At 40.8% G+C, this 24,217-nt stretch overlaps 1 protein-coding gene across 15 annotated transcripts in view; it reads right to left on the reverse strand.

The window, feature by feature from the left end:
• LOC110515909 (zinc finger protein OZF-like) overlaps positions 1-24,217 on the reverse strand; it is a 98,953-nt gene that overhangs the window by 57,004 nt on the left and 17,732 nt on the right. For 3 of the 15 annotated variants that reach the window (XM_036951221.1, XM_036951219.1, XM_036951198.1), the window contains exons 1-2: positions 19,558-19,784; positions 13,069-13,317 (exon numbers count right to left, since the gene is read on the reverse strand). The exons of 5 other annotated variants lie outside the window; for them this stretch is intronic. In XM_036951221.1, the coding sequence (XP_036807116.1) occupies positions 13,069-13,317; positions 19,558-19,654 (346 nt within the window). In that variant the 5' untranslated portion in view covers positions 19,655-19,784. Of the gene's footprint in view, positions 1-1,723; positions 2,225-6,437; positions 8,787-13,068; positions 13,318-19,557; positions 19,785-24,217 lie in introns of those variants that run through there. 7 more of the 15 variants (XM_036951220.1, XM_036951205.1, XM_036951200.1 and 4 more) reach the window with 7 other exon arrangements.

A 24,217-nucleotide genomic window follows, 5' to 3' on the forward strand; every position in this document is an offset into this window, starting at 1 on the left:
CTACATAGTTGTGTTCTGTGGGTGTCACTGAGTAGGCTGAACAATCCATAGGTAAGACTGTAGAGTGCAATATGAATGTCCAACACAAACAAAAGACCCTCCATACTCAACTGGTAGACCTCGGTCCGGATCCAGAATGGGGTCAATACGGACCTCGGTCCGGCTCCAGAATGGGTCAATACGGACCTCGGTCCAGATCCAGAATGGGTCAATACAGACCTCGGTCCGGATCCAGAATGGGGTCAATACGGACCACGGTCCGGATCCAGAATGGGGTCAATACGGACCACGGTCCAGATCCAGAATGGGGTCAATACGGACCTCGGTCCAGATCCAGAATGGGGTCAATTCGGACCTCGGACCAGATCCAGAATGGGGTCAATTCACCACGGTCCAGATCCAGAATGGGGTCAATACAGACCACGGTCCAGATCCAGAATGGGGTCAATACGGACCACGGTCCAGATCCAGAATGGGGTCAATACGGACCTCGGTCCAGATCCAGAATGGGGTCAATTCGGACCTCGGACCAGATCCAGAATGGGGTCAATACGGACCTCGGTCCAGATCCAGAATGGGGTCAATACGGACCTCGGTCCAGATCCAGAATGGGGTCAATACGGACCACAGAACCCAAATATATACATAATAATACTTTTTTGGTTGGGCTTCGACCCCTGGTATCATATAAACACAGAAGACATGGAAACGTGTAGAACTGTAGGAAATTAACTTAAAAAAAGAGAAATCTCAGCCCCATCCTAATGTGTTGAATTGTGGGATATTAGCATTAAAACTGATAAATGTTCTCTCTGCCAACAAGAGGGTTGTGAACAGTTTGAACAATTGCAAATTGGGAGTTTGTTACTACGCCAATAAATGACAATATCCATCTGGACCTTTGCCACCTAGGAAATGTGTGTGACTGGACCTTCTGAAATAGTACTGGAGAACCCCTGTAATAGACTGACTGGGAAGGTGAGTATTCAGTCAAAGTCCTGCAATAAGAGCTAAGACATTAATATGTGTTAACTATTGGTAATTGTATTCTGTGGGTGTCACCCGTTATATGGGTGCACAATCCAACCCGTTTCAGTTCGTAGAAAAATGTCCCCAATGCAATTATGCGTCTAATACATCCACAGTGGGATTTCAACCGTTTTTCCTGTTTATTCTCAATTTAATGAATTATTGTAATTCATTTTTAACTAAGTAACATTCCAACAATGTTTAGCGTTTCTAGTCCAAATATGGCATGATTCCACTATTTTCTATCCGTTTGTAATCACTTTCATTTGGGACTTTTATTTTGAGGTCGAAACGCAAATTTCACTATTGTGGCTAATCGTTATTGTGGCTATCTCCACATAGGTAGGGACAAGCGGGGAGACGGGAGACGTTGGCCACGATCAGATATACATGTATTATGTAGAACAAACATGCCTCTGATTCTAAGGAATCATGTCAGTTCTATTCAGAGGATTTCTATCTGCAACTATCCAAAACGTTTCGTACTGAAATCCCCAGGCGAAACACACTGAGCTATATACGAAAGCCTCACAAATGAAAACGTGTGTGCTTGTAAAATAGTTTTTTTATCACGTTCTTCACAGAAAAACAAGACCAAACCTTTCCCAAACGTGATCCTACCTTGAAGGATGTGTTATCTAACACGTTATGACCTTATTTCGACATTAGACAGTTTAAACGTGCTATTACATACCTGTAGTAATAACGACAACACAGTTCTGACGTTTTCTTTATTCCGAAGAATGGTGGGCACCTACCGGAACTTCCTGTCCCCCCACTACCACAGTGCAACAGCGACATTATTGGACTGATGGACTAACTACTACTAAACCATGTAGAATATAAAAGTGAGATTGATTATCTCGACAAATAAACTTTGATTCAAGAAAACTAAAGCAGTGTCTGTTTTAGTGTCTAAGGTTTTCAACCCATTACATATATATTGTAGAGGATCTCTGTGGAAGGCCAAGAAGATCATCAAGAACCTCCGCCACCCGAGACACGGCCTGTTCACCCTGCTACCATCAGGCGGAGACGGTACAGGTGAATCAAAGCTGGGACAGAGACAATGAAACCGCTTCTATCTCCAGGCCATAAGACTGTTCAACAGTCATCACTGATTTGATTTAGATAATATTGGTGACTAGCAAATTCTCTTGCCCCAATGTGTACTGTTGTCGTGACATGTATTGAGTAGATAAATACAAATATACATTATTTTGAATTCCATGAATTAAACAAAAGCATTATATTTACTGTAAAGTTAACCCCCCATAACTACAATGATTCAGTAGATCAACACAGTTCCAGTACTCTAGCAGGTCTCACAGCTGTTTATGATGACAAAACATGTTAGAGAATAGGTCAGATTTAGCTTTGTGATGCTCATTTCAACTTCCTGTCTTGTTCAGCGTCAGAAACTATGCAAAGGCTTTTAGTATGCTAAACTGTGCAAGGAATATTCTTGTAGACAGAGCGCATTGGAGTAAGATTCTATTTCATTGACAGACAAGATTCAGGTCATTACTCTACACAGACCGTTGCGCCATAACCAATCAGAGCTGCTGTAGACCTCAATGCAAATAGCCCATTGTCATATATGGATCTGCCATTCACTTTGAACTGGACTGTGTTTACAGTACGAGTGGTCACAAGTAGATGTGCTTGTTTTGAGATCAAAGCGAGAGCTGCATGTAGTGGTAGTTAGTGAGTTATTATCCCAGTTAAAGATCATTTCTAGTCAACAATGGGGGACTGGTTGCTTCCTACAAGAGCACAAAATGTCTGCATTTCTAGCCATCTTTGAAAAGCCAGTAAAGTAAAAAGCTTATTTTTTTTAAACCTCTTAAAGGGGCACTGTTAAGAAGGTCTTGAATAAGCCAAGTAGCCAATAAGCAGAGGGTAGCATAATTAATCCCATTCTTTATGATAATGATATGGGAATAATAATGAATTTTGTTTTCTAAAGTGGTTTCTTGCATCAAACACATTTTTTTGTCTCCTTGTCTGAAAGACAAGTGGAGAAACAGGTTCATGTCAAGCCCTGCGTGTTTATTTTATTTTAAAGTCTCATGGAATGTAGATCGACATCGAACACCACACATTGGCTGCTACTGTAGGCTGAATGATAGAACAGCTATTTCCATGTTAAAATATTATGGGATGCATTCTTCTCCATTGTTTTTGATGGTATGCCACTCTGGTAGGCCTACATTATGATTAAATAGCCACTGTAGCCTACTTGGCCACTGTTAGAACTGTAACTTAAAGTAGGTACAGGAAGTTGCACAGAATTTTGACAACATTAATGTTTTTTGCTCAGCAGACCTGAAATTTGCTCAATGCCCAAAACAATTATAGGGAACATTGATTGAGGGATCTCAATAATTGACATGTTCGATTCACGTCTCCATCTCAACCAATAATCCAAGTTAAAGACTAGGACTAAGCCAGTGGCACATATGGAACTATCCAAGCAGTAGATACATCTATACATCTCCTTCAAATGTTATTATTAAACACAATTCAATATTACTTTTGTGATAAAGTATATAGTCAGAAGTGAAGGTTGTCTTACAAACTAATGTAATAGTATTTATTCAACCTTTAAACAAATAAAACATCCATGGACATATTTTGGGGTGACTGTAACTATAATGTTCTTATGTAATCAAACAAAACATTCTTGCTCAGGACAGCAGGTTATACGTCTGTGAGATCTTCATAATTGTTGTAATAATCTGTCAGAACCTTATTGAACAGCGTTTACCACTTGCACCATGAACTATTAATGCAAACTCAACTAAAGCACAGTGAGAACACATTGTTGTTGGATAAATAAACTAAATATCTAACATTGTTTTCCCATTTGGACTTTGTTGTGCTTTTATATGGTTGAAAGCGCAGTGATAATAGATTTAGGGCAGTGGCCACGTGTCATTCAGGGCAGAGCCTGTTTTGAGTCCCACCGGTTTAACAAAAAATAAATACATGTTAATCGCAAATTCAACAATGAGTGCCAAGGCGTCACTACAGACCCGGGTTCAATCCCAGGCTGTGTCACAGCCGGCCGTGACACCCATGAGGTGGGGCACAATTGGCCCAGCATCATCTGGGTTAGGGGAGGGTTTGGCCCGGCCAAGATGTCCTTGCCCCATGGTGCTCTAGCGACTCCTTGTGGCGGGCTGAGTGCCTGCAAGCTGACTCGGTCATTAGTTCAACAGTGTTTCCTCCAACACATTTGTGTGGCTTGGCTCTCGACCTTCGCTGAGTCTGTAGGGGAGTTGCAGCGATGAGACAAGATCGTAACTACCAATTGGATATCACAAAAAAACGGGGTAACGCCATGGGCCAGAAGAGTTTGAATACATTGGCCATAATGTCAATCCAGCATGACTTCTGTTGCGTTCAAACCAACTGGAAAGTCAGAACTGGGAAATCTCAGACTTCAGTGAGTTCAAGACAACAAGGAACTCCGATAAAACTAGCTCGCAACTGGGAAAATATGGGAAATAATTTTGAACGGTAATCCAACTCGGAATTCCAATTCGGGAACTCTGGCCTCGTTCTAGAGCCCACAAGAAGGACCGCCGCGTCACCTTCCTGTTCAACTGAACACGGCACAACAAGGTGAGTCCAAAAAGATCTTGTATGCTGCTGCATAAATAATGTAATATGCCAGGGAGCATGAATACTGTAGCTAAGAAAGTAATACTAAGTGTATGTTGTGTAGTAATTTGTTAGTAGCCCCTGTGCCTCACCCTAATAATTTGGTCCCTTTCCACCCCATCATTTAGCCTACTGACTTGGTGGTGCACATGTAGCCTATAGCCTGTTTTAGATAAATGTAATCATCGAATATTGTACGAGCTTTCATTGTCTGCTTACATTACCCCTTTATTTATCCTACGGTTCTGACTTGGTGTACAAGGGGGATACTTTAAGAACGGCCCATGTTCTGAATTCTGTCACTGTACATTTCAAAAGTGCTGAATAAATAGTTATTGACTACGTCCGTCCTGGCTCGCTCATTAATGTCTCATTAAAATTATGGATTGCCTCTTATCAGCTCATCGTCCCCTTATGCCATAGTTTGTACATCTGAATTGTCAATAGAAACCACATTTGTTTAAGGAAGTCAGCCATATCAGCTATGTTTTATATAGGCAGTAAATTAGGCTGGATGACTGTTTCACTGCCAGACAAAGGTCTGCTGATAGCCAGTTGTAGCAGTGGTAAGAATTCACTACATGTTGCTGAAATAACAGCTCTGATGTTGGGACAGCTTTATGTAGGCCCTAACAGTTTGTGGGCATTATTATAGTGCAATTGATGTATTGTGCAGTGGCATTGCAGGCATGCATCAAAAACATTTTGGGGGTTGTATTCCCCACCAAGATTTACATGCTAAAATCAACACTGCATTTAGGTGACAATTAGTGATGTTACGTTTAATGCCAGAGCACTGAGGCATGCATCGTAATCGCTAAGCAGTGTGCCGATGCCTATATCACTTTATCAGAAGGACGTGATCAATGACCCCCGAAACTTTGTTTCTTCAAACAACCACCTCATTGGTTTGCTTGAAGGGAAAAAGACTACGGTGCGCACGCGCTACAGGACAGTAGATCTCCAGGAAGAGGGTCGGACTGAACACCTACAGGACAGTAGATCTCCAGGAAGAGGGTGGGACTGAACACCTACAGGACAGTAGATCTCCAGGAAGAGGGTCGGACTGAAAACCCACAGGACAGTAGATCTCCAGGACAGGACAGTAGATCTCCAGGAAGAGGGTTGGACAGCCCTGCGCTACAGGGTGTGGGACATCGTCCTTTAGAATTAGGCTGCTCTAAATTATTTTAACCAGCAGGTGCCACAGGCGTACACTGTGTTGATCAAAGACTTGAATAATTAATCTATTTGACACAATTGGCTGGAACACCTCAATGATTCAGGAAGCTTTGATTCCCCATCACTAGAGACAAACCAAAATCTGACATCGGTGTTAAATTAAAAGTACTAAGAACTAAACTAAAGTTTAATAGTGTGCAGTCACTGAATGCACATACATTGTTCTCCTGCATGGGGAGGTGGTGAGGTCACTAAGTATGCAGTCTTCTTTTATGGTCTTTATTTGTAGTGCGCAAACCAACATTCACTGTGCATCGCTGCCACCTTCTGGGCTGGAGTGTGATAGAGACATGTGGTTCCGTCCTGGTGACATCGCAGGGTCAGAGAGAACTCCTATCTGTAGTCATACCAAAACACTCCAGGCACTTAGCCTATAAGAACTATTCATACTGTCAGATCTAATATGAAGAACTGAATACAACCATAAGAACCATTCATAGTGTCAGATATAATATAAAATAACTAACTATAAAAGAAAAGAGTTTGACCAGTACAAATTCATTTACAATTTCATTTACTTTTTATTGGCATGTCAATTAAGTTGGCTTCAACGGAGTAACCTAAACATATCCATCATCAATGATGAAAATAACTAATTTAGTTTTTAAATACAATGTAATAAAACACATGTAGTTGTTTCATAAACTGTATATAATTAAACAAATAGTCCTTTAATAGCTAAAACAATCCCCCCCAAAATGATGGTGAAAACTGATCATCACATCATCTCTATCTGATACATGTTTTCTACTAACTCATTCCCACAGAGAACTGATCATCACATCATCTCTATCTGATACATGTTTTCTACTAACTCATTCCCACAGAAAACTGATCATCACAATCTGATACAAGTTGTGTCTACTTACTCATTCCCACAGAAAACTGATCATCACAATCTGATACATGTTGTGTCTACTAACCCATTCCCACAGAAAACTGATCATCACAATCTGATACATGTTGTGTCTACTAACCCATTCCCACAGAAAACTGATCATCACATCATCTCTATCTGATACATGTTGTCTACTAACTCATTCCCACAGAAAACTGATCATCACATCATCTCTTTCTGATACATGTTTTCTACTAACTCATTCCCACTCTCAACTGATCATCACAATCTGATACATGTTGTGTCTACTTACTCATTCCCACAGAAAACTGATCATCACAATCTGATACATGTTGTGTCTACTTACTCATTCCCACAGAAAACTGATCATCACAATCTGATACATGTTGTGTCTACTAACCCATTCCCACAGAAAACTGATCATCACACCATCTCTATCTGAAACATGTTGTGTCTACTAACTCATTCCCACAGAAAACTGATCATCACACCATCTCTATCTGATACATGTTGTATCTCATTCCTCACAGAAAAATGCAGAGGAAAGCAGTACCACCCAGTCAACCAGCCTCACAGAGGATATTCAACCCTGAGGGCAAATCCAAAGTCCTCTCAATATATGTAAAGTAGAAGCTAACAAAACACATCAAAACTGACCAGGTGCACACTGATCAGTAAAGTAAAGAGAGGCTAACATTCTATAACGCTCCCTTTTCTCGGCACAGTTCTCTCACAATGAGAAACAATCGGATTACAATAGTGTGCTATGCTTTCTTGAGAATTAAATGATGCAATGACTTTAATCTTAGTTGGTCTGAGAGAACTGATTAGGCTTCTCCTTTATGTATACATTGATGTGTTTTTAAGGTATACAATCTGGCAAAACTCTTACCACAGTCAGAGCAGTAGTAAGGCTTCTCTCCTGTGTGTGCTCTTTTATGAACTTTTACATCAGTTGATGTTGTGAAGCACTTACCGCAGTCAGAGCAGGAGTAAGGCTTCTCTCCTTTATGTATAAGTTGGTGTGTTTTTAAGTTGCCCAGTTGTGAGAAACTCTTCCCACAGTCAGAGCAGCAGTAAGGCCTCTCTCCTGTATGTATTCGCTGGTGGCATTTTAATATTTCCAATCGGATGAAACTCTTCCCACATTCAGAGCAGCAGAAAGGCTTCTCTCCTGTATGTATTCGCTGGTGAGATTTGAAGTGGTTCTGTTGAGAGAAACTCTTCCCACAGTCAGAGCAGCAGTAAGGCTTCTCTCCTGTATGTAGACGTTTGTGTTTTTGTAAGTGGATATGTTGAGAGAACCTCTTCTCACAGTCAGAGCAGGAGTAAGGCTTCTCTCCAGTGTGGACTCTCTGATGAATTATCAGCGTCCCTGACGTTGTGAAGCTCTTCCCGCAGTCAGTACAGGAATACGGATTCTCTCCTGTATGTATACGTTCATGTGTTTTTAAGGTATCCAATCGGGAGAAAGTCTTCCCACAGTCAGTACAGGAATACGGATTCTCTCCTGTATGTATACGTTCATGTGTTTTTAAGGTATCCAATCGGGAGAAAGTTTTCCCACAGTCAGAGCAAGAGTATGGCTTCACTCCTGTATGTACATGTTGGTGTATTTGTAAGTGGAACTGTTGAGAGAACCTCTTCCCACACTCAGCGCAGGAGTATGGCTTCACTCCTGTATGTACATGTTGGTGTGTTTGTAAGTGGATCTGTTGAGAGAAGCTCTTCCCACATAAAGAGCAAGAGTAAGGCTTCTCTCCAGTGTGCACTCTCTGATGAACTGTCAGAGATTGTGATGTTGTGAATCTCTTTCCACAGTTAGTGCAGGAATACGGATTCTCTCCTGTGTGTATTTTTATGTGTATTTTAAGCTTTGATAGAAATGGGAAAATCTCCTCACAATGTGGGCAGTGGTGAGACCTCTTAGCTCTGTGATTTTCCTGCTGTTGCTCTCTGGATGTAGAGAATGTCTCAACATGGTTTCCTGTGTGAACAACATCAGAAGAACCAGTCAGTTGGGGTGATATACATACGACATCATTAACAGTGTGTTCAGAAAGTATTCACATCCCTTGACTTTTTCTACACTTTGTTATGTGTCAGCCTGAATTTTAAAAGGATTACATTTGAGGATTTATGTCATTGGCCTACTCACAATACCACACACATGCAAGGGCATGGATACATGACTAGATATTGGATATTGTTATACACACAATACCACACACATACAAGGGCATGGATACATGACTAGATATTGGATATCGTTGCATCAACATGAATTCTACTACAACTATTTACCATCTGAATATGAAAACCACATCTGTAGATTCTAAACCATCAGTTGGAGGACAGATGGAACTAAACCACCAGTTGGAGGACAGATGGAACTAAACCACCAGTTGGAGGACAGATGGAACTAAACCACCAGTTGGAGGACAGATGGAACTAAACCACCAGTTGGAGGACAGCTGGAACTAAACCACCAGTTGGAGGACAGATGGAACAAAACCACATCTGTAGATTCTAAACCATCAGTTGGAGGACAGATGGAACTAAACCACCAGTTGGAGGACAGATGGAACTAAACCACCAGTTGGAGGACAGATGGAACTAAACCACCAGTTGGAGGACAGATGGAACTAAACCACCAGTTGGAGGACAGATGGAACTAAACCACCAGTTGGAGGACAAATGGAACTAAACCACCAGTTGGCCAGAAAGTGTTATATATGGGAGGCCTGTAAACTGATTTGTCAGGACAGAAAGTGGTAGGCCCGAAAAGTGTTTAGTGGAGTACCCCATAACGCCAGTGGAGTACCCCATAACGCCAGTGGAATACTCCCATAACGCCAGTGGAGTACCCCACAACGCCAGTGGAGTACCCCACAACGCCAGTGGAGTACCCCATAACGCCAGTGGAGTACCCCATAACGCCAGTGGAGTACCCCATAACGCCAGTGGAGTACCCCATAACGCCAGTGGAGTACCCCATAACGCCAGTGGAGTACCCCATAACGTCAGTGGAGTACCCCATAACGCCAGTGGAGTACCCCATAACGCCAGTGGAGTACCCCATAACGTCAGTGGAGTACCCCATAACGCCAGTGGAGTACCCCATAACGTCAGTGGAGTACCCCATAACACCAGTGGAGTACCCCATAACGCCAGTGGAGTACCCCATAACGTCAGTGGAGTACCCCATAACGCCAGTGGAGTACCCCATAACACCAGTGGAGTACCCCATAACGCCAGTGGAGTACCCCATAACGTCAGTGGAGTACCCCATAACGCCAGTGGAGTACCCCATAACGCCAGTGGAGTACCCCATAACGTCAGTGGAGTACCCCATAACACCAGTGGAGTACCCGATAACGTCAGTGGAATTAAGTTTTTCTGAACGTTTACAAATGAATTTAAAATGAAAAGCGGAAATCTCGAGTCAATAAGTATTCAATCTTTGTTACGGCCTAAAATGTTGCATAACAAGTCACATAAGCAGCGTGGACTCACTCTGTGTGCAATAATAGTGTTTAAAATTCATTTTGAATGACTACTGTGGTAGCAGGATTACAAGATTGTTACATTTAAGCACCAAATGGTAGTTTTATTAAATAAATCCTAATGGCGCAGAGTGATGATGTCAGAGAGTGATGTGGTGAGAATGGGATGGTCTGAGTAAGGTTCTTAGGACTCTCTCTCTCTCCCTTTCTGAGTTAACTGAGAGGAGTCTTTTTGAAGCTTGGGCTGGCAACTAATAAAGAGATGGTTTCCAGTTGAGCTTCCTGCAGTTAGTCTGGGTGTAGGGTCAAGGAAATTGGTTTTTGCTAGATAGCTTGGGCTGACATTGACTTGGTGATAATTACCTAAAGCTATCATTCCATAGACAATATGTGGTGTGTGTGACCCGAGATAGCCTGGAAGAGTTTAGAACAATGCCTCATTGTCTCATCTTCCTGGCATCTGGGAAACTAAGCCGGGTTGGGGTAGAACACCATCCTGTGTAAATAACCAAGGTGGCTTATGGGAGTTGGAACCAGCCTGACTTAGCATTTTTAAGTCCTATATAAGGTCTCGGTTTTATTATTATCAGTTGGGCTGCTCAGCTCAACAAGTCAAGACTGTTGGGCTGACTGGTGTCATTATTGCAATAATGAATCAATATTAAAAAAGATGAATGTTTGAAGAAATGACAAAGTCTCTCACTTGAATAGAATATTCCACCACACTACCTCATCTCTGTAACCCACACATACTGTGTTATCTGTAAGGTTCCTCAGTCAAGCAGTATATTCCTCACAAAGAAGAGCACCTATTGGTAGATGGGTAAATGTTTTAATAAAATACATTGAATATCCCTTTGAGCATGGTGAAGTTATTCATTTCACTTTCTATGATGTATCAATACACCCAGTTACTCCAAAGATACAGGCGTCCTTTCCAACTCAGTTCCCGGAGAAGAGGCCAATCCAACACAACACATCACGGAGTACCACTCTTCACTCTTCGCATGGTGGTAGCTGCATCATGTTATGGGTATGCTTGTCATCGGCAAGGACTTGGATGTTAATTTGGGGATATAAAATTAAACTAAATAGAGCTAAGCACTGGAAAACTCCTAGAGGAAAACCTGGTTCAGTCTGCTTTCCAACAGACACTGGAAAACAAATTCACATTTCAGCAGGACGATAACCAATAACCTAAAACATAAGGAAATATACACTGGAGTTGCTTACCAAGACAACATTGAATGTTCCAGAGTGGCCTAGTCACAGTTTTGACTTAAATCGGCTTGAAAATCTATGGCAAGACTTGAAAATGTCTGTCTAGCAATGATCAACCAATTTAAGAGAGCTTTAAGAATTTTAAAAATAATAAATGTGCAAATATTGTATCATCCAGGTGTGCTAAACTCTTAGAAATTTACCCAGAAAGACTCAAAGCTGTAATCACTGCCAAAGGTGCTTCTACAAAGTATTGACTCAGGGGTGTGAATATATATTTCTGTATTTACATTTTTTACATTTCAAAAAACATGTTTTGCCTGTCATTATGGGGTATTGTGATGTCATTATGGGGTATTGTGATGTCATTATGGGGTATTGTGATGTCATTATGGGGTATTGTGTGTGCAAATGGCTCAGAATAAATATCAATTTAATCCATTTTGAATTTGAGATGTAACATAACAAAATGTGGAATAATTCAAGGGGTATGAATACTTTCTGAAGGCACTGTAAGTAAGTATACTGTACAATACAAAGGGGAATACAACTACTCTAAAATGATGAGCCATATAATCCTCCACTCACTATCACAAGGGTTAGGAACTACACAGACTCATTTCATATCATCCTCCACTCACTATCACAAGGGTTAGTAACTACACAGACTCATTTCATATCATCCTCCACTCACTATCACGAGGGTTAGGAACTACACAGACTCATTTCATATCATCCTCCACTCACTATCACAAGGGTTAGTAACTACACAGACTCATTTCATATCATCCTCCACTCACTATCACAAGGGTTAGGAACTACAGACTCATTTCATATCATCCTCCACTCACTATCACAAGGGTTAGTAACTACACAGACTCATTTCATATCATCCTCCACTCACTATCACAAGGGTTAGGAACTACAGACTCATTTCATATCATCCTCCACTCACTATCACAAGGGTTAGTAACTACACAGACTCATTTCATACCATCCTCCACTCACTATCACAAGGGTTAGTAACTACACAGACTCATTTCATATCATCCTCCACTCACTATCACGAGGGTTAGGAACTACACAGACTCATTTCATATCATCCTCCACTCACTATCACAAGGGTTAGGAACTACAGACTCATTTCATATAATCCTCCACTCACTATCACAAGGGTTAGTAACTACAGACTCATTTCATATCATCCTCCACTCACTATCACATGGGTTAGTAACTACAGACTCATTTCATATCATCCTCCACTCACTATCACAAGGGTTAGTAACTACAGACTCATTCCATAGAACTTTAAAACACTGGCAGATTGTCTACTTCACTTCTTTAGTCTACTCTCTGATCACTCCAGACAGCCCAGTTAATAAAACCAATCCTCGTGTCAAACCATACAAGTGTCAGTAGCATGAAATAACATCTACCTTCTCATTGAAACAGTTCATCATGAAGCAGTTCTACTGCAACTTTTCATACACAGTGGGAAGTTGGAATGAATAACAAACTTAGTTAGATAGAACCTGCTCTTACCATGAGAAACAGATTTCCCAATCTTCTCCTCCTCTTCTTCATCTTTAATGTTGACATTCAGCTCCAGTGTTTGACTGCTGTCTTCCAGCTTCACTGATGCCATCTCTGGATCCTGCAGAGCAAACTGGGCTCCACTTTCACAATCAGGACCCAGTGACTGAAGGTTTGGACTCAGTGTGGAAGGAGAGAGGCAGGCTGGGTTTGTCCTCACTGTTGATGTTACCGGCCTCAGACTTGATCTGAGTCGGTCTGTAGAAATAAAGAGAAACGGATACAAAAATTATTGTCTTGACAGTTCAGGCACTTTCTTTTTTCAAAAAAAAAAGTTTAAATATTTTTTCTTGTTCCAAGTATCTCATTACAATATATCAGGTAGTTAAACATTGATAACAAAACATTCATTCACATTAAACAAGTGAACACTTTAAATTACACAATGTAAAGTGCACTTAAAGTGGAACTGACAGCGTGTTCACTACTTTGCAGATATGAAACAAACAGACAATCACTATATCAGTCAAAAATATTTTAAAACATCAGTTTATGCTACAAAACCCACTTCATAAGACTTTTTAAAAATAGGTCCATATGACTCAACATTCCATGATGTACAGTAAGACATTGTTGGCAGAATAGATGGATGCAGTTCAATGTGTCATGGTTTTCCCTTCTGGGTGACAATCAGAGAGAGAGCCCCCCCCCCCCTCTCCACCAGAGAGGAAGGGGGGAATGGGGTGAAGTTGGCCAGTTTGATGACGGTCGTAAATACCTTACAGAAACTATCTCTCATGCAATAATGAGGGAGAGAACCTCTGTGGAACAAAGGGAGTCCTCCCTCAAACTCCCAACATCAACAGACTGGATAATGAAACAATGTTTCTGGAATCCAATCATTTGGAATGGTCCTGTGGGTCCTTAAAGAACAATCCTGTTGAATTCATTACTCATTTGTGATGTCACTAAGGACAGTAGAACAACATAACTGTATCTCTGAAAGTGTACATTTCCCAGTTATCAGATTCACATCTAAATGTTGGGGAGACTTATATGATTAAATATTAAACTATTTGTGAGGAGATGAATTGTGATGTTAGCCTTCTAAATGAGAATAGTTTTTCATATGAAAGTTCTACCCGGTCAGTGACCACACCCGCGAGAGCACAGGCGTTTTTTCGGCGTCATGGAACACCCCCTTTTGTGAGTGCATAAAACCACTTGTTAACTAAATCTACATTAGACCAAGCAGCAGACGTAAGCCGGACGTCGGGTAATGGTTAAAACTATTAGACCAGTACATTGCCGGGTTGCTACTGGCATTTAAAATGGTCGGGAGCTAAACACTGAATAATCAACCATTGAGAGCAGCGTGACCGACAGCGTGAGCTGAACCGTACGAAATGGTTAGAAACTCTGAAACGTTCAACGAAGAAGAAGACTAGACTACACATTCACAGTCTGCAGCTGTATATGTAAAGTAGTCTAGTAAACTCTACCGAAGACGAGAGGAGAAGAACATATTCCTCTCATCATTGTGGTACTCTTGTAGTATCAATTCTAACGAACACTCCAGAACAAAATCCTAATACAACTACAAAAGACATTGTGACCTCCGGGTTACAAACCAGAGTCTTCTGTTGAACTACTCTCCACAGAAGGACCGGCGATTTCAACAGAGAGACAACAAAGACATACAAGCGTAAATACGTACATAGCAATTATTTTCAAATGAGCGGCCGTTCATGTGCAAAGTATTATAATTTCCATGAGCATAGTTATCAACTGTATGTAGAGGGTCCATTCTGTCTTTCCCGCTCTTTATCTGTCCCCACCTCTTTCCATTGTCTACAAAGCCGTCATATCGGGTTAGTCCACTAGGGACCTTTCATTGCATTATGTTAGTATTCTATAATCATCCTGTGTGTGTGTTTATGTATTTCTGTGTGATTATTTCATTAGTTAGTAAATAAATAATAATGAATTTAAACATTCATTATGAGACTGATGAGGTAATAATTAATAATTGATTAATATGATGACGGGTAGGATATCGAGATATTCTGATCTACATTTGAGTTAATTCGGGAAACGGTAACTCGTTAAATAAACTTTTCCCGTGGTGCCCCAGGTTACAACTTAATCAATTGTTATATGGTTAATTTAACCGTGTAATAATTGACCGTGGTATGTAATTATTACATTATTAGCCATCATCGCATTAATGGTAGCAACAACACGACAAATGCATGATTCATATAATTCACCAATACATTCTAAATGTTTTATTTCATTGAATATTACAACATACAATCTACCTGCAGTGAACAGTAGGTAACAATATGGTGATGTCATGACCTTGCCTTCCTATTGATGGGGCATCAAATAAACAATAAACAGGTTATGTTACCAACGTTATGAGTTTAGAAAAGAGTTTATAGCAGAGGGCCATTTCTGAACCTTCGGCAAATTAGATTACTGTTCTACTGTAATGGTCCCGGTCAATGCATGTGTGGTGAGGGAAGTGAATGTGATTGGCTTAGAGGAAAGTGAATGTGATTGGCTTAGAGCTCAGGTGAGAACACGGGTAATTGTGTTAGTATTGGATGAAGCATTAGGATGACAGGAACCTCTCCAAAATGGACAAAGTGTGCCATGGAGGCACCGCTCGGCCCCCTGGGTATCAGTGACTGTACCTCTGGATCTTTCTAGGTTAGTCATTTATTTAACAGGTCTGGTGTCATGTATTTGGTTGGATCACCATGTCTTCCTCAACAACTCACTGTATACTGGATCCATTGTAGGTTACACAGGAACTGTAATACTGGATCCATTGTAGGTTACACAGGAACTGTATACTGGATCCAGTAGGGCCAGACATTGGTCCCTACCATACCAGGGAGAGATGGCTCCAGTAGGGCCAGACACTAGTCTCTACCATACCAGGGAGAGATGGTTCCAGTAGGGCCAGACATTGGTCTCTACCATACCAGGGAGAGATGGCTCCAGTAGGGCCAGACACTGGTCTCTACCATACCAGGGAGAGATGGCTCCAGTAGGGCCAGACATTGGTCTCTACCATACCAGGGAGAGATGGCTCCAGTAGGGCCAGACACTGATCTCTACCATACCAGGGAGAGATGGCTCCAGTAGGGCCAGACATTGGTCTCTACCATACCAGGGAGAGATGGCTCCAGTAGGGCCAGACACTGGTCTCTACCATACCAGGGAGAGATGGCTCCAGTAGGGCCATACACTGGTCTCTACGCAATGAAAACTGTCTGCTCCAGTTTGGAGTAGGAGGACCAGACACTGGTCTTCACACAATGAAAACTGTCTGCTGTGAATTATAAGTATCTTTCATACAAAATTTTAACCAAAATCTTATAGATCTTCTCATTGAAAGCAAGTCTAAGAAGCGAGAGAAATAGTCCTATAATTCCTATAATAACTACAACCAAAAATGTCTTAACTGGGACTATTAAAGACTCATGTTAAAAGGAACCACCAGCTTTCATATGTTCTCATGTTCTGAGCAAGGAATTTAATCGTTAGCTTTCTTACATAGCATATATTGCACTTTTACTTTCTTCTCCAACACTTGATTTAAATCAAATTGAACATGTTTCATTATTTATTTGAGGCTAAATTTATTTTATTGATGTATTATATTAAGTTAAAATAAGTGTTCATTCAGTATTGTTGTAATTGTCATTATTACAAATATATAAATAAATATTGTCCGATTAATCGTTATCAGCCTTTTTTTGGTCCTTCAATAATCGGTATCGGTATCTGCGTTGAAAAATCATAATCGGTGACCTCTAGGCTTGATCACCAACAAGTAAAAATAGCCTCTTCTCGGGTTGGAACACTCACTACCAAGTTACAAACTGCCTCTGGAAGCAAAGTCAGCACAAGAACTGTTACTCGGGAGCTTCATGAAATGGGTTTCCATGGCCGAGCAGCCGCACACAAGCCTAAGATCACAATGCACAATGCCAAGCGTCGGCTGAGTAATGTAAAGCTTGACTCTGGAGCAGTGGAAACGCATTCTCTGGAGTGATAAATCACGCTTCACCATCTGGCAGTCTGACGGACAAATCTGGGTGTGGCGGATGCCAGGAGAACGCTACCTGCCCCAATGCGTAGTGCCAACTGTAAAGCTTGGTGGAGGTGGAATAATGGTATGGGGCTGTTTTCCATGGTTCAGCCTAAGCCTCGTAGCTCCAGTCAAGGGAAATCTTAACACTACAGCATACAGTGACATTCTAGACGATTCTGTGCTTCCAACTTTTTGGTAACAGTTTGGGGAAGGCCCTTTCCTGTTTCAGTATCACAATGCCCCCGTGCAGGGGTCCATAAAGAAATGGTTTGTCAAGATCGATGTGGAAGAACTTGACTGGCCTGCAGAGCCCTGATCTCAACCCCATCGAACACCTTAGGGATGGATTGGAACACAGACTGCGAGCAAGGCCTAATCGCCCAACATCAGTGCCCAACCTCCCTAATGCTCATGGCTGAATGGAAGCAAGTCCCCTCAGCAATGTTCCAACATCTAGTGGAAAGCCTCTGTTGTGGAAAATGACATAATTAGTCATGTTATCCCATGTTTTACTGCTTAAAGAATGGTCTCTTGTTATATGCTAGTGTTATTTCTAACTTGATACAAACTTGTCTTTGTGGGACTCAGCCATAAGCCATAACTAAGGTCCGTTTGGGTGAAACCGCAGCATGTGACATCCCGTTCGTTTACTATCTACAGGAAGTCACATGTATGGAAACTTGCAGAAAGGAGCACATTATAGTGTTTACTGTTGGGAATGTAGATAGACGGTGGAGACCTCGGGCTATCAACCTCGTTATCTTAAATCTGCACAGACAACTAATGACCTTATACACACTATCTGCTCACTGCCACGTACACAGAAAGGATGTACTTCTCCATAAAAAGCAGAGACCCGACTATGTTTGTTGAGCTTTCAACTCTGAACCTTTCTTGGTGATGGTTGATTGCTTCATTTTTGCAAATCTTATAATAAAGCTGTTAGAAGAATCTACAGTCTCGCTCTTCCTATAGTGTTGCTACCACACCTTCCCAATACAGTGGAGGCTGTGATAGCAGCAAAGGGGGGGACCAACTCCATATTACTGCATATGATTTTGGAATGAGAGGTTTGACGAACAGGTGTCCACATACTTTTGGTCATGTAGTGTAGTTATGGGATAGCTAGGCTAATATTCTCCTTTGCTTGCTAGCTAGAAAACTAAAGCTAACACACAATCACATCAAGCAGCTGAAATGACAGCAAACTATGCACATTTTCATTTGTTTTAGCTACTACCTTTGCTTCTATTGCCAATTCTATGGATATATCATTAGAATGATCAAGATAAATGAATTGGCCTGGATCAGAGAAGCTGTCAGTCTCGTCACGTTCATATGCATGGCACAGTGGAGATGCAACATGTTGCACAGGTCAGATAGGCTAGTAGCATGGAGAAATATTGTCCAGAGGCACTTTTTTCCAAGGGAGGTTTATAAATTCACTGGCTAGGCTGTGGGACAGTGGATGTGGTAAAACTAATGGAACTGCTAACAAGCATTATGCATGGATTGTGGTGATAACTCCTATCAACTGTAACTGCTATCAACCAATCAGCATCCAGGATCCAAACAACCCGTTTTATAATGTGACAAAGAGATTGGTAAATGATATAACACCCCGTTATAACATCTGGTATGTAGACACTTATGTAGCATGTAATAGAATAGGACATAAGTTGTCATGCAGACTGTGTAATACCAGTTGTTATTAACAGTAGACATTAGCGCATATGACAACAGGATAAACAGTCATCTATAAACACCCATTATGAACTAGTTTCATAAGATTGTATGCCGTTACTCATTACTGTTGTTATATAGGTGTTATAAAAGGCTTTATTAACACATGCCTAAGGACACCTACAGTAAAGTGTTACCCCAACTTCTCCTGATCATTTCATAGAACTTCAGAACACTGGCAGTTTGTCTATTTCAATTCTTTAGTCTGCGCCAGGTCACAGTTGTAAATGAGAACTTGTTCTCAACTAGTCTACCTGGTTAAATAAAGGTGTTCTCAACTAGCCTACCTGGTTAAATAAAGGTGTTCTCAACTAGCCTACCTGGTTAAATAAAGGTGTTCTCAACTAGCCTACCTGGTTAAATAAAGGTGTTCTCAACTAGCCTACCTGGTTAAATAAAGGTGTTCTCAACTAGTCTACCTGGTTAAATAAAGGTGTTCTCAACTAGTCTACCTGGTTAAATAAAGGTGATATTAAACAAATAGTAAAAAGTCTACTCTGAACACTCCAGATAGCCCAGTGAATAAAACACAGTTCTACAGCAACTTTCAACGCAGTTTGAAGTTGAAATGAACAACAGTCTGGAGCTCTTCGGGGACGTGTGAGTCAGAATTATAGAATCAACCTGAAGATAGAATCTGCTCTTACCATCATAAACAGATTTCCCAATCTTCTCCTCTTCATCTTTAATGTTGACATTCAACTCCAGTGTTTGACTGCAGTCTTCCAGCTTCACTGATGCCATCTCTGGATCCTGAGGTGCAAAATGGTCTCCACTGTAACAATCAGGACCCAGTGACTGTAGGTTTGGACTCAGTGTGGAAGGAGAGAGGCAGGCTGGGTTTGTCCTCACTGTTGATGTTACCGACCTCAGACTTGAAAAAAAAAATGTTTTAATAATTTTCACAGAACAGTAGTTCACCTGCCTCACAATTAATGCTTGGGTTGTTTGCTTAATAATCTTTCCTGGTAAATATTGAGCTATCCTTCTGATAAAGCACGTAGTTTATGCAGCACTATTTACTATGTTCCTGAATAACCATGTCTTCACCGTATTATTTCACCTCGCAAAAAAATATATTGTATTTCCCATTTTCACACCATAGAAACAATTACAGACAAAGATAGAAACACCTGAATGTCTGAATATTGTTACACATGTAAAAAATAATAATAATAAGTGAAGCCGCGCTGCCTGCACTGAATTCAGTTGACGTAGACAGAAGGGGAGCCGCCATTTTACCTTCCCGTGAATTTTACACAAAAACAATAACGAACTCAAAAATCGCAAATAATTTGATTTTTTAAATTAAATTAACTTTACTAAATGGTTTCCATTCAATCAGCCAAACCCAAAGTCTCTAGCTATTTGACTTATAAAATAGTTATGCTCACTCGGCTTGACACAAATTTTACACATAAAACCTTTACCAAACGTGATGATACAAAAAAGGATGTGTTACCCAGCACGTTATGACATGTTCTTTCGATATTACAAAGTGTAAACGTGCTATTACATACCTGTAGTAATACGTGTGAAACGGACACAAAATATATCGTCTTCACCACACAGTTCTGGCGCCTTCCCGGAACTTCCTGGTCCACCACTGCAACAGAGCAAATGCGACATCACAGACAGAACAATGCGACATATATTTCATTGGATGTATAAATATGGTAGTGAGAGGAAAGCCCACTGGCAGAGAGTGGGAGAAGATGGAACGATATGGGTTTTGGCCGAAATTCGGCAAATTTTCTCATTCATTAAACATTTTATCTCAATACAGTTTTATGTTCCTCAAACTACAATCTGTTATGAACAGAGTGGACAACGTTTGCTTAGGAATCCAAAGGCAAATTGAGTTAATGCGCACAAGCGCTTCACCGACTAGGCGTTGCCTAAAGGAAATATTCAGAGATTTGCTAGAACACGCCAATAGGATATCACTAGCGCGTGCTTGGCTCTGCCCACTATGACTCCCATTGGGAACAACAAGATGTGGTCTATCTTGGTTGACATAAACCTATTTGGAGACACCTTCTGTGTGTACATTTTTGGCAGACAAGACACTCTTGCGTATTGCTGCCTATCCCAGGTTGGGGTACGGATTTCACATTTAGGTCACAACAAAAAACAGGGAAAGGAGAATGGGAAAATCTTAAATTGCACCATTTAATCCCGTACTGATTCACTATCCCCAAAAACTCACCACACCATCCCACTACTTTGTCCTTAAACAATCCTACACCAGGCAGTCTGCCTTGGAGGATGGACCCACTTCCCTCAACTTCTTCTGCACTAAAATCTCTCACACCCACATATGTATTTGCTGCTGCAACTACCACATCTAGTTGTGCAATTGATCACAATGACTATAAAGGCAAGGAATTTGACCATACTAAAACTCATCCTCAGCAAGACTACAAATTCCTGCAGGAAGCTCCCACAGGTAGTCTCTAGCCGACACTGTCAGCTACCGTTCACCACCTCGATCAGCGAGACCTCTTGGATCCAATCCATGAATGAACATTCCCTTTCTCTGTTTTAGATACTCACTGGCTACACATAAGCTAGCTAGTTAGCAGAGAAGTAGATCAAACATCATTGTTTTACTTAGCCTAGGTAATTGTTTGTATAGTATGTCAACGTTGGTGTCTATTTCAGACCTCGTGGTATTTTTCAAGGATTAGCATAAGAGCATTGGAAGAGGAGAAGACCACTAGAAGTCTGGCCATGTGGAGAAGTGCAGTTATAGTAAGCAACAATTTACTGGTTAGGTCATACCCAGCATGAGGGATAAAGATGATCCTGTGTCTGGTGAGTGTAGCTATTAAATGAAGTTTGAGCATCTTTGCAATACAATATGTTCTATACAGTTGTCAACATTCTACAAGGAAAGAGCCACATAACTATATAATCATTAACCAGGTTACCCTGGATACTAGACTTCCATGAGTGATAACTCAGTTCTAGAATGTTGCCATTGATGAGAATGATTCTAAATCTATTGACATTCAGAATTGACTTTGTTTAGACATCCAGCCTGTTTTGTAGTTTAATGACCAGACACAAATCTTCACAAGGCACTGTATTTATTTATTCAGAGGGGTACATGCATTCAGTCTTGATCTTGTCATGTCTTTGGCATCATTAAAGTGAAGACTTACTTTATCAAATCAATTCTCTGTAATTATTAAAATGTGATTAAACTAATCATGTAAATGTAATTATCTAAGAGGTCGGTCAGGGCACCGAGGAAAATCTTCAGATTACAAAGTTGTAATTTTCCTAATATAACTCTTCAGATATTTTAATATCTGATCAATTAGTCTTCTAATTAATGAATTATTCTTTACCTCACATTAGTCTCATTCCAAATGTCATAAATTGTTGGTTATCTGCACGAACCCAGCCTTTACTATGAATCATCCATACATCAATTATCTTAATCATTTATTTACTAACTAACTAAACAATCACAGAAATGCATAAACAAACAACAGTAGCTATGGTTACAAGGAAATGATAGGGGAGGTTCCCTAGTGGGCTAAGCCGATATGACGGCTTGGTGTACAAAGGGAAGTGGGTGTGGCCTGAAGAGGGCGGGAAAGACAAAAGGTGTCAAGACACAGTTGATATTTATATTAATTGAAATGCTAATCCTTTGCACATGAACACTCACTCATTTGGGAATAATCAATATATATTTGATTAAACTAATCATGTGTGTCGTCGTGATCTCTGTTGGAATCGTCCGTCTGTCTGTCGGAGAGTCAGTTCATCATTATCTCTCTCTCTGCCTCCCTGAAGATCAAGTCTTTTGTGGTTAACATGGATACTTCAGAAGACTATTCAGAAATGTTTTCATAGAATAGCTGTTTCGGCGGTTGTCGGTCTTCGCATCCCAGTTTGACATCATTTCTAGCTGCAGACTAGTAAATAGTATCTAAGATTTTATCTTATTCTGTCGGGATCGATAGTCACAGAGTGTAACAATTTCCACCCGTGTAGCCAATGCTGCACGTGGTATGGTTAAGAATTCAATAACCATTACAACCTTTGCTTACACTGAGTTTTATTCGTAACAGTTGAAAAGGGCTGTTCCTGTAACGGCTGTCGTCGGTGTAAGAAGGTGATGACCAAGGTGCAGCGTGGTAAGTGTTCAAGATTTTTAATAATAATCAAAACTGAACACTGAATAACAAAAACAACAAAGAAACAACGGAAAAAGTTATGTCTGGTGCAAACACACAATGACTGAAAACAACCACCCACCAAACACAATAGAAAACAGGCTACCTAAATACGGTTCTCAATCAGGGACAACGATTGACAGCTGCCTCTGATTGAGAACCATATCAGGCCAAACACAGAAATAGAAAATCATAGAAAAACTAACATAGACAACTCACGCCCTGACCATATTAAAACAAAGACAAAACAAAGGAACTAAGGTCAGAACGTGATAGTTCCATGACGCCAGATCATGTCTGTGTTCACGGGGGCGGGACAATGACTTGGTTAAACTTTAAAGGGTATACAATTCTCTTTCATTAAAGGTTTAACATCACCTTACATCATTTCACAAATCGTTTCATCTTTACTCATTCATTTTATACAAGAATTAGATGCAAACCCCAATATTGAGAAATGCACATATTCAGAGATATAGTCATGTGTGTTTCCTGTCCTCTCTGAGGTCACCAAATGAAACATATTCGCCATACCCGTCCCTTAAGTGTCCACGAACCATTCCCACCTTCTCACAAGTGGACATATTGTATCAAATCCTCATTTTGGGAATTTAGGAGTTCGCCATGTGAAATCCTTTGTTCTCTCTAGGTGTCCCTTTCTGCATGCACAGGGGGAGAGTCTCCTCCAGGAATTTACGATATGAGATAAAATAACCTGGGTGTTGGAGAGAGAGAGAGGAGGGGGAAGCCACTAGCTATACCCAGAAAGGGCCACGTCATGACAATCTATAGGGTCCTTCCCACTGTGTGATTGATGCCAAGTGATAAAATCCCAAGTTATCAATTAAACAGTCCTGAAAATGACTGTTTATTAAATATTCTACAGCGGTAATGTCATCAATCAAATCAAACGTTATTTATTTGGCACATTTCTTACAACAAACGCATTTCAAGGTGTTCCAAGTCATTCATTGAAAGGCATGTGTCACTTAACATCCTTCCTGTTGGCAGGTCTCTATAGGTGACCAGGGGATTCTCTCTACAACATGAGAATGCCTCCGCGGAGCTCATCAGTGGAGCCATGCAGCCTATTTTGGCGATTCACAATATCGTC

The sequence above is a fragment of the Oncorhynchus mykiss genome, chromosome 18 (genome assembly GCF_013265735.2).
Source record: "Oncorhynchus mykiss isolate Arlee chromosome 18, USDA_OmykA_1.1, whole genome shotgun sequence".
In the NCBI taxonomy this organism is placed as follows: domain Eukaryota; kingdom Metazoa; phylum Chordata; class Actinopteri; order Salmoniformes; family Salmonidae; genus Oncorhynchus; species Oncorhynchus mykiss.